This window comes from Sturnus vulgaris, chromosome 23 (assembly GCF_052056855.1).
Source record: "Sturnus vulgaris isolate bStuVul1 chromosome 23, bStuVul1.hap1, whole genome shotgun sequence".
Lineage (NCBI taxonomy): Eukaryota > Metazoa > Chordata > Aves > Passeriformes > Sturnidae > Sturnus > Sturnus vulgaris.
Window position 1 is genome coordinate 5,971,283 of NC_142265.1, and position 13,218 is coordinate 5,984,500.

Genomic DNA, 13,218 nt, shown 5'->3' on the forward strand with positions numbered 1-13,218 from the left:
TGCTTTGAGTCATACCTTGAAGCAAAGGGACAATTATCTAATCAAAACACTCAATCCCATTTTCATAAGCTCATCTAAATTGTTCAACTGCTTCAGATTACTTCAGTGATTAGAGAGATATTCCACAAATAAACTGCCTGAGTGTTCCTGACACTCAGAACTAATGTGCTGCAAGCAAGGGGAAGATAAAGCAGCATGGAAAAAGGATTCCTTCCTTACCATCACTTACACCCAGCCTGAGAAACCACAAAATTTCACGTCTATTACTGAAATGAAAGTCACATCAAAGGTCCTGGAAGGTTTGGGGATGTGCTGCAGCAAAATTGAGATAATATCCAGTGGGTGGAAGGTTGAGGTGGATGCCTGGAACAGCAGCTAATTTCCACCTAAGAGCACATTTTGGGGTTATTTATGGCCTGATGGTAAATCCAAATCACCCAGCTCCAACCCCAGTGCTGCCAGAGCCTCTCTTTGTGTCCTCAGGCAAAAAACTTAAAATGCTTTCATGTTCAGGGAGGTGCTTAATTTGCAGAGACACTGAGCATCCCTTAGCCAAGATTTCCCAGAGTGGCTGCTGACTCCAGCTCATCCATTCTGGACTTGCAGAAAGCCTTGGCTTCCAGACACTGCAAGGACTCAGGTTTCATAATTAGTTCCTTCCAGTGAATGAACCCAAACCCCAGCAACACAACTTCCTCCTGGGTGCTGCTAAGTTCGATTTTTAGGGGATTTTTTTTTCTTTTTGCTTTTGGTGATCCAAGGAGGAATCCTGCCGTTTTTATGGTCCAGACACAACTCCTGTGCCCCACCACTGTCACAGCTCGCATCTTTGATAGATTTATCCTCCAGAACACCCATGAGACAGGCAATTACTGCACTGCTGAAGCCAAAAAACGCAGCACCCTGCTCTTGGAGCTGGCTGTGGCTCCAGGCACAAAGAAGATGCTTCTTCTGGGCTGGTGCCTCAGTTGTGTCATTCGTTTCAGCTTTCTGCGAGATCTGAGAAGGTTTTCAAGTGACTTTTTGCTGTCAGAAAGGATTAAACAATCCCTGTGAGTGTCCTCCCCACTCCCACGGAGGCACGAGAGGGTTTTGGGTGCTGGGTTTGGTGCTCTGGCACTCACTGCTCTCATCCCTCCCCAAGCCTGGCTGTGAGGTGACAGCTCTGCCATCCTGCTCCCCCAAAACAAGCTGCTGACAGCAAATATGGAAAATTCCTCAGCTCTCATCCAGGGAAATCCCATGCAAGCTCCTGGTCCTCTGCTTGAAAGCAGCAGCTCCAGGAGAATTTTATTTCAGTTTTTCACAGAGATTGGCAGGGGTGAGCAGAGGGAGGAAATATTAACATGGCAATCCTGTTGCCATGCTTTGGGATCCCAGAATTTACTTCCAAACCCAGCCCTGCCAACCTGGCCTCAGGCTCTTTGGGGATGACACACTCCTGTGAAAGATTCTTCCTTTTCTCTGGGCAGCCTTAGCCCTGCCCTTTGAAAGTTCCCTTTGCAGCAGATGGGTCTTTCTGAACACCCAGAACCAGCACAGAAATCAGAGGCTGCTCCCTGGAGCTGCCCAGGAGAAGCTGGGAAGGATCTCAGCAGGTCCTGTGCCCTTGGTCAGGCTGAGTCACAGCAGAAGCCTGGCAGGACACAGCCAGGGTGATGCACCAATTCCTCCACGTGGGATGCACTTCCACAGGAGTTACAGGCTGTGCCAATAAAAGCTGGCAAATTTTAATAGGAATATGTGAGTCCAGCTGAATCCCAGGCACACTCTGCACTTCCAGCACATCATCCTTCCCCCTGCAATTGCCAGGGGCTGAAAGTCTTTTGATCTCAGCGAGGATGAGCAGCTTTGGGGCAGGAAGTGGAGGAAGCTCGGAGATCCCCGAAGTCAGTCAGGGTGTTTGTAGGGAGTTCAATGCTCTGTGATAGCATCTGATGAGCTTCTTTGGGAAGCTGGGTGATGAAATGAAGAGTCCTCATAAAAGCTGACCTTCCCATGCCAGTAAAAAATTTTACCTCAGGGAGAAAACAGGAAATACCAGGGGGGAGCAGGTCGTTTCCCCCCTGCAAATCAAACTCTTTTTACCAAATCTAAGCAAGACTTTAAAATTTCCCCAAACAGCTGGTGTCAGGTTGGTGTGAGGGGTTCTGATTGTGCAGCTCAGACCTCATGACAGAGATTAAGTGGTGGCTGAACAGGACAGAGGGTGGATTCCCCTGTGTTTGCTGTGGTTCTGGAAGGGAGCAGCAGCTGTGCTGTGCCATCACAGCTCTGGGGCTCTCTGGGCCCTTCCTGACTCATCCTCTGCTGTGCTTGGCTGATGTGACACCCAAATCATCAGCGTTCCCACGGATCCAGCTGCCTGGAAAAGCAGGATTATGTGCCTGGAAAAGCAGGATTATGTGCCCCAGCTCCAAGCAGGGAGCTGGAGTCACTATTTATAAAATACTGCATTGCCCCAAAACATAAATGTGCTCTGAAACACCTGAGTTTATATTTTCCTTCCCAGGGGCTTTGGTGCTGACTCTCATTTATTTGGTTTGACTCTTATTTATGCCCAGGCTTTTTAGCATTCTCTGGGTATAAAATGGATATAAAATACCCATTTCTCTAAAGGAAATTTTGCTAGCAATGAAAGTTGGGTTATTTCTGGGGAAGATGCTCAGCTGCTGTGTGTTATTATTGCTCCAACAAAGGAAATGGTGCTGGGCTGATTTACACTGCTGGAAGGCTTTGCCCCTCAGAACATGAATGCATTTATGATCCAGCTATGAAGAGACTGTAAAAGGAGCAGAAATGTGATTTGTAAGGTGCAGCTGTAAACTCCATTTACTCCCAGGCTTGCTCCTGTTGCCTATGGACTGGTGTGAATATAAACCAGCTCCAAATCTGGGTTAGCTGGAGATTTCTTTGAATGGAGCCTGGGAGAACTGGCTTCTCCCTGGCTAATATATTGTGATCTGACACTTACTGGGGCTTGGCAGCTCCTCTCAGAAGGAAATATCGATTGTGAGGCAAAAATCCAATATAATTGCAGAACAAGAGAGCAGGACATCATTGACACCACTTAGAGCCTGCAGCTCTGGAGAGCCCTTTGTCTCCAGTGGATGGCAAATGTTAATTAAGGAGCCCTCTCTGCCATCAGGAGCTCCCAGGTATTGTCTCAAGCTGCATTTTTCTGTCTGTAAAATGGGAATGGTGTTTATCTGGGAGTAGCTGTTCCTCATGCAGCTCTGGATTTACCCATCAGTCTAACTCACTGTAACCACTGGGATAAAAAGGGATTTTGGAGGCAATGCTGGGATCAGGGCTTGGCTTCTTTCTTCCTTCTGGAGGGTCTTTCTGGCTCCTATTTAGTGTCAGCTCCTGGAGCAGGGAGGATGTTTACCTTTCCTCCTTGCACAACGGGGCTGTGCTACATCAATTCAGGTTTCTGCTCACAGGAGTTTCATCTCAGCACTAACTCAGGGCTTGAAATTTGCATCATGAAACTGCAAACCACTCTCAGTAAGATGGGGAAGGGCTCAGAAGAGCAGCACCTCATCGATTTCAGGTCCTCCCAGGGCCATTTAATGCCTGCTGGGGTGGAAATGTTTGGGACATCTTGGTCTCAGCCACCCCAGTATGTGCTGAGGGGCTTGGCCGAGTTACCCCATTAATGGGATGAGTCATGGAAGAACTTGCTGGATTTCATTAAGCACAAGGGAAAGAAAATAATCGTTTTTATGCATCAGGAGATGAGAAATCTCCCCTAAAACACCCCCAGCTCTACACTGGCAAATGATGTCACAGTCAGCAGCCCCAAATGATTAACTCTGCACAATCATGGTGATGCTCTCATCACTAATACTTCATGAAAGGGTGGAAAGTGGCACTTGGCTTGTGTCTGCTAATGGCAAGGGGTGAGAGGTGGGAGTGAATCAGTTAAAACCTCTTTCCATGCCAGGCTGTGGGTGTCTAACAGAGCTCCCAATCTTTGGGCTTAGCACAGAGGCCAGATATCCCAAGGTTTGCTCAGCCACATCCTTCCAACAGCATTCCCAAGGTGTTCTGCTGACAGGGACATTGCAAGGTGCTGGCAACGCCAGAACTCAGCCTCAAGGGCACAGATTTGGTGTCTGGGGAAAGCAGAGACATCAAACACATCTCCTCCCTCATTCCAGGCTCAATTTGTAATTACTGGTTTTCTGTTTCAATTCCATTCCTGTCCTGACCATACCTGAAGGATTTTGTCATACCTGCACAGGCAGCCGTGTTCTTTTGGGAATCTTTGTGAGAAATGGGAATCCTGAGGCTTCCCAGGGAATGGAGGAGCCCTCCTGCTCCCCAGGTGTGTGAGGCTGGTGTGTCAGCTCTGTACCTTGAGTTGTGGGGGGGGTTCAGGAGCACCTCAGGCCCCACCTTTGGCTGCTGGGACTTGCTAAACTTCAGGAGAAAATTTTAAGAGTGGGTTTAAAGGTACAGCAACTTATGAACACGGACAAGAGGTTTCAAACACTGTTTATGTTATGGCAATTTCAGCAATTCCCTCCATTTCTCAGCTTGTTTTTTCCTTTTCCCCTTCACTTTGCTGCTGTCCAGCCTCATCCTTTGTGCACAACCAGAACGTGATGGGGACAGAAAAACGCCCAGGACTCTCTTGGGGTGTGTTTGTGCAGGGGGTGAGCGAGCCCCAGCGTGGCAGGGCAGCCCATTGTGGAGCACAAAGGCTGCAGAGAGCCCTGGTGCTGGAATCCAAAACGCTGTCAGCTGCTGAAGCACAGCTCCTTTGATGACTCTGCTTGTTGAGGATAATTAGACTGGTGCAGCACAGACACACACACGGATGTCTCTATTCTTTTTGCAATTGCACAGCACATGCTGTGAATCCGTGATGAGCTCTTAGTCAAAACCCAGGGCAGCGTTTTCAACGCTGAGCAAAATCTGGGAGGCCAAATTCACTTTCAAAAGTGGCTTAAAAACACAAAAGTGTCCTCAGTAGCTAGCAGGGTTAGTATATGATATTTAAAAATACCGAGTTTTTAAGATTTTTAATTTTTTTTTTCTCATGATCTTTCCAAGAATGGAATTCCCTCCTGACTTCTGCCAGTCCCGAGGGCTTGCAGCATCCTCTGAGCACAGGCTCAGAAAGCAGCAGCAAATAATCCAAGGATGAACTTCCAGAGGGCTTTACAAGAGGCACAATTCTGCAGGAAACAGCCCAACAGGCTGCCACTGCCCAAGGGGGAAGGAGAACCAACATTTAGTGCCAACAAGGCTCCATTCAAACATGCTGGATATCTGAAATCCTGACTTCCTCCTGCCACTCTTTGTCTTGAGAATCTCATCAGTACATTTAAGCTGGCTCCTGACAGTGCTATCAGGTCTGGAGATAGGTGAAGAGAAAGAAAAAGAGACAGAAAAGATAACACTGGGATCTGTTTCCCTCGAAGCTGATAGGGAGCTTGAAAGAGAATTGCAAGGTAAGGATCAAGTTTTTAACACAGAAGGCACAGGGCAATTTTTCAGGCTCCCTCAGTGACATGTGAGGTCTGGGTTGCACTTTGTGAGCTCCTTTTCTTCCTAGAGCAGAGGGTAGGATCAAGTTCAGGACCTTGGCTCCGAGACAAGGAAATCATCAGAGGAACGGAAGCCTAAGGAAATGTTTTCTTGTCACCATGTAATTTTAATACCAAAACAAACCGAGTACTCAGGGACCAGGAAACTCTCTGACATCTCAGTCAGTGTTTGCCAAAGTCAGGCAGCCTTGAAAACCACATCTCAGCAATCCAGGGAATGCTGGCTGCTGGCTGACCCAGGACCTCACTGCACATGGACATGCTGCTCAAACACTCAAATACGAGATCCCAGTGAAGTGTGGGCTGTGAGGGCACTAGAAAGGAGTTCGCTTTTTGTTTTCCTCCCTGAACACACACGAGCTCGTTCTCGGGGCCAGCAAGTCCTGCAGGGACTCCCTGACCTTGGCTGAGCAATCTTCGTGCAGGGCTGCTCTGTCCTTAAACTCTGTGCTCGATGTTTGTAGCAGCAATGTTTTCTCCGTGGATATCAGCCCCGAATATCTGATTGTTCCACTGCTCCCAGCCATCAGATTTGATTAATGGCAGTTGTGTGTCCACTTGATTAATGGCAGGTCTGTGCCCAGCATCCTGAATCACTGAGGTAACACCAAGCACTGCAGCTGCCTTTATCATTTTACAGTGTGATCTTATCACAGCAACGACTCCTTTGCCTCTGATAAGAGATCTCCCTCCCTCTGAAAATGTTGTACCATGTCATGGAAATTGTTGTTCTACTTCCACCAGATCTGAGTCTTGTCATGAACAGACTGAAACTCTACAGATTCAGGTGCAAGTATCAGCCTAGCTATAGATTTGATGTCTAAGCTTCTCTGTGCCTTGGTTTTCAGAATATATTGTGGAAATAAAGAGCCCTGTGTGGTTTATCACTTTAGATCTTTAAAGTAAGGAACTGTCTCATGGAGATACCCCAGACACACCGGAGCCACTGGCACGGAACAACCTGAATCCTGCAGGAATCATCTCAGTCCCACAGCAGAAATCTGCAGTAAAGCCAATGGAAAAAAAAAAATTTAAAATCCATGTGCAGAGCAGCCACGGGACTGAGTCCCAAATGGATGTTTCTGAAGCCTTCTGAGCACCTCCCTGGCAGCTGCTGCTTTATCTCCCTGTCCCTGTCCTGCAGACCTGCTGGATCCCCTCCAGCACAGATGGACAGAACTGCTCTGAGTGCACAAACCAGAGAGTTCAGTGCTCACACTGCTCCAGTCTCACCCCTAAACCCTGACGTGGGCACAGAGCTGAGTGCAGGGGCCAGGGGCTTGTGCAAGTGACTTCCAGAACTTGTCCCTCTCTCACCATTTGGGAACAGGTCACAAAGCCTTCCTGGGAAGCTCCTGCTCACAAATGTCCGTGGGCAGGACTGGAAATGAAAGTATTTTGCTCAGATGGTTTCTCTGCCACAATGCAGGGCTCAGTCCGAGCCCCAGACTCCCCACCTTGAGTGATCAGCACAGACAGAGCATGAGGGGAAGCTTTTCCCTAAACCCTCGTGGCTGCAACACCTGGATTTTCCATTCGAGAGTTCAAGATTCCCTCCAGTGCTGCTAAACTTGGAAATCTCTCTCAATGGAGCCTCCCAAGCTGCTGCTTCCAGCAACATTTCTGCCCATCAGCTCCTTCCCTTGGGATGGGGTTTTCCTCCACACCCTGGGCCAGCAGAGTCACTGGGAATCAGGAAAATCCTTCAACTGCTTGGGCTCAGGTGGGACCGGGGGCTGGTTTTGGGCAGGATGAGTTTCAGCCAGGAGTATTTGCAGAAAACAAACACCATGGAGGAAGGGAAACCACTTCACAATTGAAAATGATGAGCAGCACTTCTCTTCCACGCAGTAATTTCCCAAACCCAGCTCCAACCCTAGAGGAAGGAGCGACTCCCAGCCTTGCTGTGCTGAAATCCTGAGATGTTGCTAAGTCTGTTACTAAGCAAAACATGTCTTAGCAGGAAAAAATCCCTTTCCAAACACCAGAGAATCTTTTACTGTTTGTAAACTGGATCTGAGCTTCATTTCTTCAACAAAAATGAAACCTTTTATACTTGTAAATTCTCTGAGAAGGTAAATCCAAGTCGGACTGGTTTTATCCAGGTCCAGGGGAATTAACTCCTCCATGAACACAGAGTTAAACCCTTTTGCAGGCCCAGATGAGGGGATGGAACATCCATGTAGTTTTGGAAAGCTCTGCCACCTGTGTCATCTCTTCTGCTTATCAGAGACAGCACAGTGACAGAAAAAGCACAATATCTCCAATTTAAGTGTTCTGGTTATGGGCAGTGATTTACTCAGCCTGAGTAATGGCAGGCACCAGGAAATTATCTTTATTTTCTTAGGGCCTGGATCTCTTCTGAAGCAGCATCTCAGAGCTGTGGCTTGAGTTCAGAGCTGTACACAGCAATTGAAACATCTTAAATTTTATGCACATATGTGAACCCAGAATTAAAACAAAGACAGCAGGATTAATTCTTTTTCCTTATGCTAGAATTTTAACTTTCTGGTTTTGAGCATATTTTGGAGGAGTTTAAAGGTTGACATGAAATTTTTAAAACTGCAGATTCTGGAGCCACATTGATGCAGGAAAAATAAGTTTTAATAATTCAAGTTTGGTAAAATGTCTGCTTCCATCCTGAATGAAACTGCAGTCCATCACTAATTTTTTTTCAATTTTAGACTTTTATAGACACATTTTGGATATTTTTTAAAAAATTGTTTCTCCATGCACAGGAGTTGTAAATGATCCCCTGTGGTTTTGATGGCCTGTAAATTACTTTGTGCTTTTCTTCTCTCTGTTCTCAGGGATATACAGGAATTCCAAATGATAGTGGGAGGTGCTGGCAGGCAGACTGGATGACAATTAGGTGGAACCACTGATGGGAGATTCATAACAAGATGATAAATAATATTTTGGGGCAACTGGGAAATAATATTTGTATGACTCTTTCTGGAGGAATCCTCTTGTTGTGTTTAGGGCATTGAAACACTGGGGGTGTGATCAAACCTTTGTGTGAACAAGGGTAAAATGTTTTCCTCAGTGCCCAAATTGCAAAATGGGAATTAGAACATCACCTTTGCCTTCCTTGCTTGCTCCAATCAGAAACTTCAGGGGATAGGGACAGCCTGTGGGACCAGACAGCACGTAACCGAATGGGTTAATTGCAAAATAAAATAATAATAATAATAATAATAATAATAATAATAATAATAATAATAATAATAATAATAATAATGGCTGTGTGCTGGCAAGAGCCAGCAGGGCAGAGCAGCAGCTCGTGGTGATGGTTCAAAGGGATGACACACTGCAGTGCTCAGGTAAAAGCTTCCAAAAGTGGTTTGAACATCACCTTGTGATTCAGAGGAGCCCTGAATTGAAGCTGGTGCTGGGAAGAAGGAAAACAGAAGGGCCTGGGCCAAAAAAAAATCTTCAGAGGGGGGAATGGGGAAAATCTCCAAGGTCTCAGTGTGAGCTGTGGGGCAGTGACATGGGTGCAGATCCATTCATTTCAGTAGAATCTCAGTTCACAAAGGAAGGACCCATCCTTTGATGGGCCCTTCATGCCCAGTCCCCCATAAACCACCTGCAGATGGACAAATAAAGGCTTTTCAAAGAACCCCTGGAGGTGAACCCAAGATCCATGGCAGTTTTGTATTTGCTACCTGCCATCCTCTCTTGGCTCCTGCCTGCCTAAGCCCAATTTCTCCCCTCAGCTGAGCCATCCAGCACCACTTGGAAATCACATTTAACCACATTTACCTTTGATTATTTTAACACACACCGGCTAGAGCTGAAAAGTCAGGCAATGTGAGTTCTGCCCAGGATGTCACTCCTCAATACCACCCCGGGGATTCCAATTCCAGCTCACCCCTGTGTGTGTGACCCTGCCTCTGTGTCCCCTGCCCCAATCAGTGCCCCCCAGCTCTACCCAAGAGCCCGGAGGCTGCTGCTGCCAGCAGCCATGGTATTTTGTGACATGCCTGACAGACTTGTCTGACAACTTGGAGGTTTGTTTTGCATAAGCCACCCAAACAGATGGTCACCACTTTTAAGTACCAGCCTGGCTCGTGTTTGTGTGCACAGAACTGAAATCCCATCTCACTGAATTCCCTGGCTCCTGCTGGGAATTGTGGCTTTGGGGAAGGAAACAGAGGTGGGAGAGTTCTGGGGGAAAACTCTCCAGGGCTTTAAGATTTCTCCATGCCATATCTGGCAGGGAGATGTTTTTACCTCGCTGGCATCTTGGTAATTCTCATTCCCTCTTACAGAGAAATCCTCTGTAAGGACTTTCCCACTTACAAAGCATCCTCTGGACCATTAGGGAATGTCTTTTTTTCCATGTGCTCCTTTTCTCTCAAGCTCCCAAACCTGTGTTCCATCCACATCCTACCCTTGGTGGCACTGCTTGGATTTTATTTGCTTTATTTCTGTTTTGCTTCTTGTGTGAATTTTAATGATGAATTATTTGTAGCATGGCCAGCAGGGTGGAACAGGGGCACTCATTGCTCCTTCAGGTGGGATGAGAGGTGCCTGTCCCAGCAGAGAGCTGAGTTGTCACACAGGGTTATCCTGAACTCAAAATCAAGACAGCTTTACCCCAATAAATATCTTTTACATTTAGGGGTATTTTGCTCCTTTTTCTGGCTTGCTCCCTGTGTTTAACCTTCTCTGCTCTGCTGAGTTATCCCACAGGGTTATCCTGAACTCAATATCACGACAGCTTTATTTCTCTGCCCGGTTGCATTTCCAATAAATACTTTTTGCATTTAGGGATATTTTGCCTATTTTTTCGGGCTTGCTCCCTGTTTTAACCTTCTCTCCTTTGCACGATGAAGCTCTGAGTACATTTGAACAAATGTCAGTGCTTTTTGGGCAGGAATGTGACCCATAGACACAGTTCCTGAGTCAGGGAAGAGCAGGGCCGCCTGGCAGCCTTGATGGCACTGTTGTGCAGGTAAGAACCACTTTCATTCATAGGATCAAGCTGGCTTTTTCTTTTATTTTTATTCCAGCTTCACTGAAAGATTCACATCTTTTCTTCCAATCGAGCTAAGCATGAAGTCACCAGAGCTCTGCCCTGCTCTTCATTTGCATTCACTGTGTCTGAAAGCTGTGTGCTGAGCTCAGTACATAACTGACAGCCATAAGGAGTGCAAAGCAGCACCGTGGAACACAAAAATAAGATTTCCTGCATGTGCTGGTGGATCTGTGCAATCCCACGAATCCACAAGGAACATATGCCCTTAAACTGCATGTGCCTGTCTATATTTATAAAAAAAACCCTGTGACAAGACAGGCTGCAAAATCCCGGAGTTCTGATTGGTATTAAGAACAAACAGAAAACTTAGGGAGATCAAGGAACCATCCCAATCCCCACCGGCTTCATTTGCATCCCAAAACGAGCAGTCCCACTTCAGGAGTCACTTTAGTTATCATTAGTTTGCTGCCTGATTAATTTAAAGCATGAACACACTCAGGGAGATTATACCAGGGCATGAATTGGACGAGAAAAAACCGAACCACTTCGGGCTACACATTGAAATCGACTTCTGCTGCTCCGTTGTTTATAGAGTGACTTGTACACGGCTTAAAGAAAATCCCCCCCGGGTGTCCGAGCTAAAGCAATTTCAGTTTGGCTGGCAAGAGCTGCCTCCCTGGCGATCCCCAACTTCGGGACCACACGGGAGGGCTGCGGGGACGGGAGCCGGGGGCTCCTGCCACCGGGAGATGAGAACGGAGCATCCCGCGGGTCCTCCAGCATCCCCGGGCATCCCCCTGCCCCAGGAGAACATCCCCCTGCTCCAGAAGAACATCCCCTGCCCCGGGAGAGCATCCCCTGCCCCGGGAGAGCATCCCCTGCTCCAGGCGAGCATTCCCCGCTGTCCGGGCCGTTCCGAGAGGACATCCCCAGGCCGTATCCCCCTCAGCCCGGGAGAGCATCGCACCGCTGCCCCGGCAGGGCATCCCCCGGCTCTGGGAGCGCATCCCCCCGCTACCGGCAGAGCGTTCCCCGCTTCCCTGGCTGCTCCGAGAAGGCATCTCCGGGCCGCTCCGGGAGCGTATCCCCTCGCAGCCGGGCAAACATCCCTTTGCAGCCGGGAGAGCACTGCCCGCTGCCGGGAGAGCATCCCCCGCTGTCCGGGCCGCTCCGGGAGAGCATCCCCCTGCTCCGGGAGCGCATTTCCCTCTCCGGGAGAGCATCCCCCCGCTCCAGGAGCGCATTTTCCTCTCCGGGAGAGCATCCCCCCGCTCCAGGAGCGCATTTCCCTCTCCGGCAGAGCATCCCCCCGCTCCAGGAGCGCATTTTCCTGCTCCGGGAGAGCATTTCCCTCTCCGGGAGCGCATTTCCCTCCCCGGCAGAGCATCCCCCCGCTCCGGGAGCGCATCCTCCTGCTCCGGGAGCGCATTTCTCTCTCCAGGAGCTCACCCCCCGGCTCCGGGAGCTCATCCCCCCTCTCCGGCAGTGCATCCCCGCCTCTTCCCGGGCTGGATCCCCGGCTCCCCGGCCCCGCGTCCGGCCCCGCGCCGCTCCGGAGCGGCTCAGCCGAGCAGCGCCCGCCGCTTCTCTCTGCCTCTTTCTCTCTCTCCCCTCCGTCCGCAAAGCGAAAGAAAGGAGGGGGAAAACGCCGCGGGGCAGCGACTCACGCCCGTGCTTTGGGGAAGCCCATGGAGAGCAGGATTTCCAGCGACGAGCCGTGTTTGATGGTGCCGGCGCGGTGCTGGCGGTTCCGCCGGGGGATGACTTTGCTGTAGAGCTCCTCTCTGGCAGCCATGGCGAGCGCGGCGGGCTGGGCCATCAGCGCGCAGCCATCGCCGCCCGCGCAGGGCCATGCACGCCGAGGGCTCGGGGACAGCGCCCGGCGACAGCCACACACACACACACACACACACACACACACACAGACACACACACGGCCGGGGAGCCGCGGTGACACCGCCCACAGCGGCGCGCCCCGCGCCCGCCCCCCGGCACGGAGCGCCCGCGGGATGCGGGAGAGAGGCCGGGATGCGCGGGAGGGGGAGGGAGAAATGGAGGTTTTCCTTTTTTTATTAAAAAAAAAAAAAAATAAAAAAATAAAGAAAGCACGTGCACGCGCGGTTATTTTGGGGTTTTGTTTGTTGTTTTTTTTTTTTTTTTTTTTTTTTGTTCGGCCTTTATTATGATGGTTGCGTTCGTTTATTTATTTATTGGGTTTGTTCTTTTTTTTTTTTTAGAAGTCTTTTGTTTATTTGATTATTTGGTTTTGTTCGCTTGGCCTTTACTGTAATTTTTATATTTATTTGTTTGTTTATTTATTTATTTATATTTTATATATATATATAAATTCTTTCTTTTCTTTCTTTCTTTCTTTCTTTCTTTCTTTCTTTCTTTCTTTCTTTCTTTCTTTCTTTCTTTCTTTCTTTCTTTCTTTCTTTCTTTTTTCTTTCTTTCTTTCTCTCTCCTTTCTTTCTCTCTCCTTCCTTCCTTCCTTCCTTCCTTCCTTCCTTCCTTCCTTCCTTCCTTCCTTCCTTCCTTCCTTCCTTCCTTCCTTCCTTCCTTCCTTCCTTCCTTCCTTCCTTCCTTCCTTCCTTCCTTCCTTCCTTCCTTCCTTCCTTCCTTCCTTCCTTCCTTCCTTCCTTCCTTCCTTCCTTCCTTCCTTCCTTCCTTCCT

General features: G+C 48.6%; 1 protein-coding gene across 1 annotated transcript in view; it reads right to left on the minus strand.

Moving 5' to 3' along the window:
* Positions 1–12,471, minus strand: part of UBASH3B (ubiquitin associated and SH3 domain containing B) — a 61,760-nt gene extending 49,289 nt beyond the window's left edge. The window contains exon 1 of the mRNA XM_088177756.1: positions 12,213–12,471. Coding sequence (XP_088033882.1) covers positions 12,213–12,364 — 152 coding nt within the window. The 5' untranslated portion in view covers positions 12,365–12,471. The remainder of the gene's footprint in view (positions 1–12,212) is intronic.
* Between the last annotated feature and the right edge of the window lie 747 nt (positions 12,472–13,218).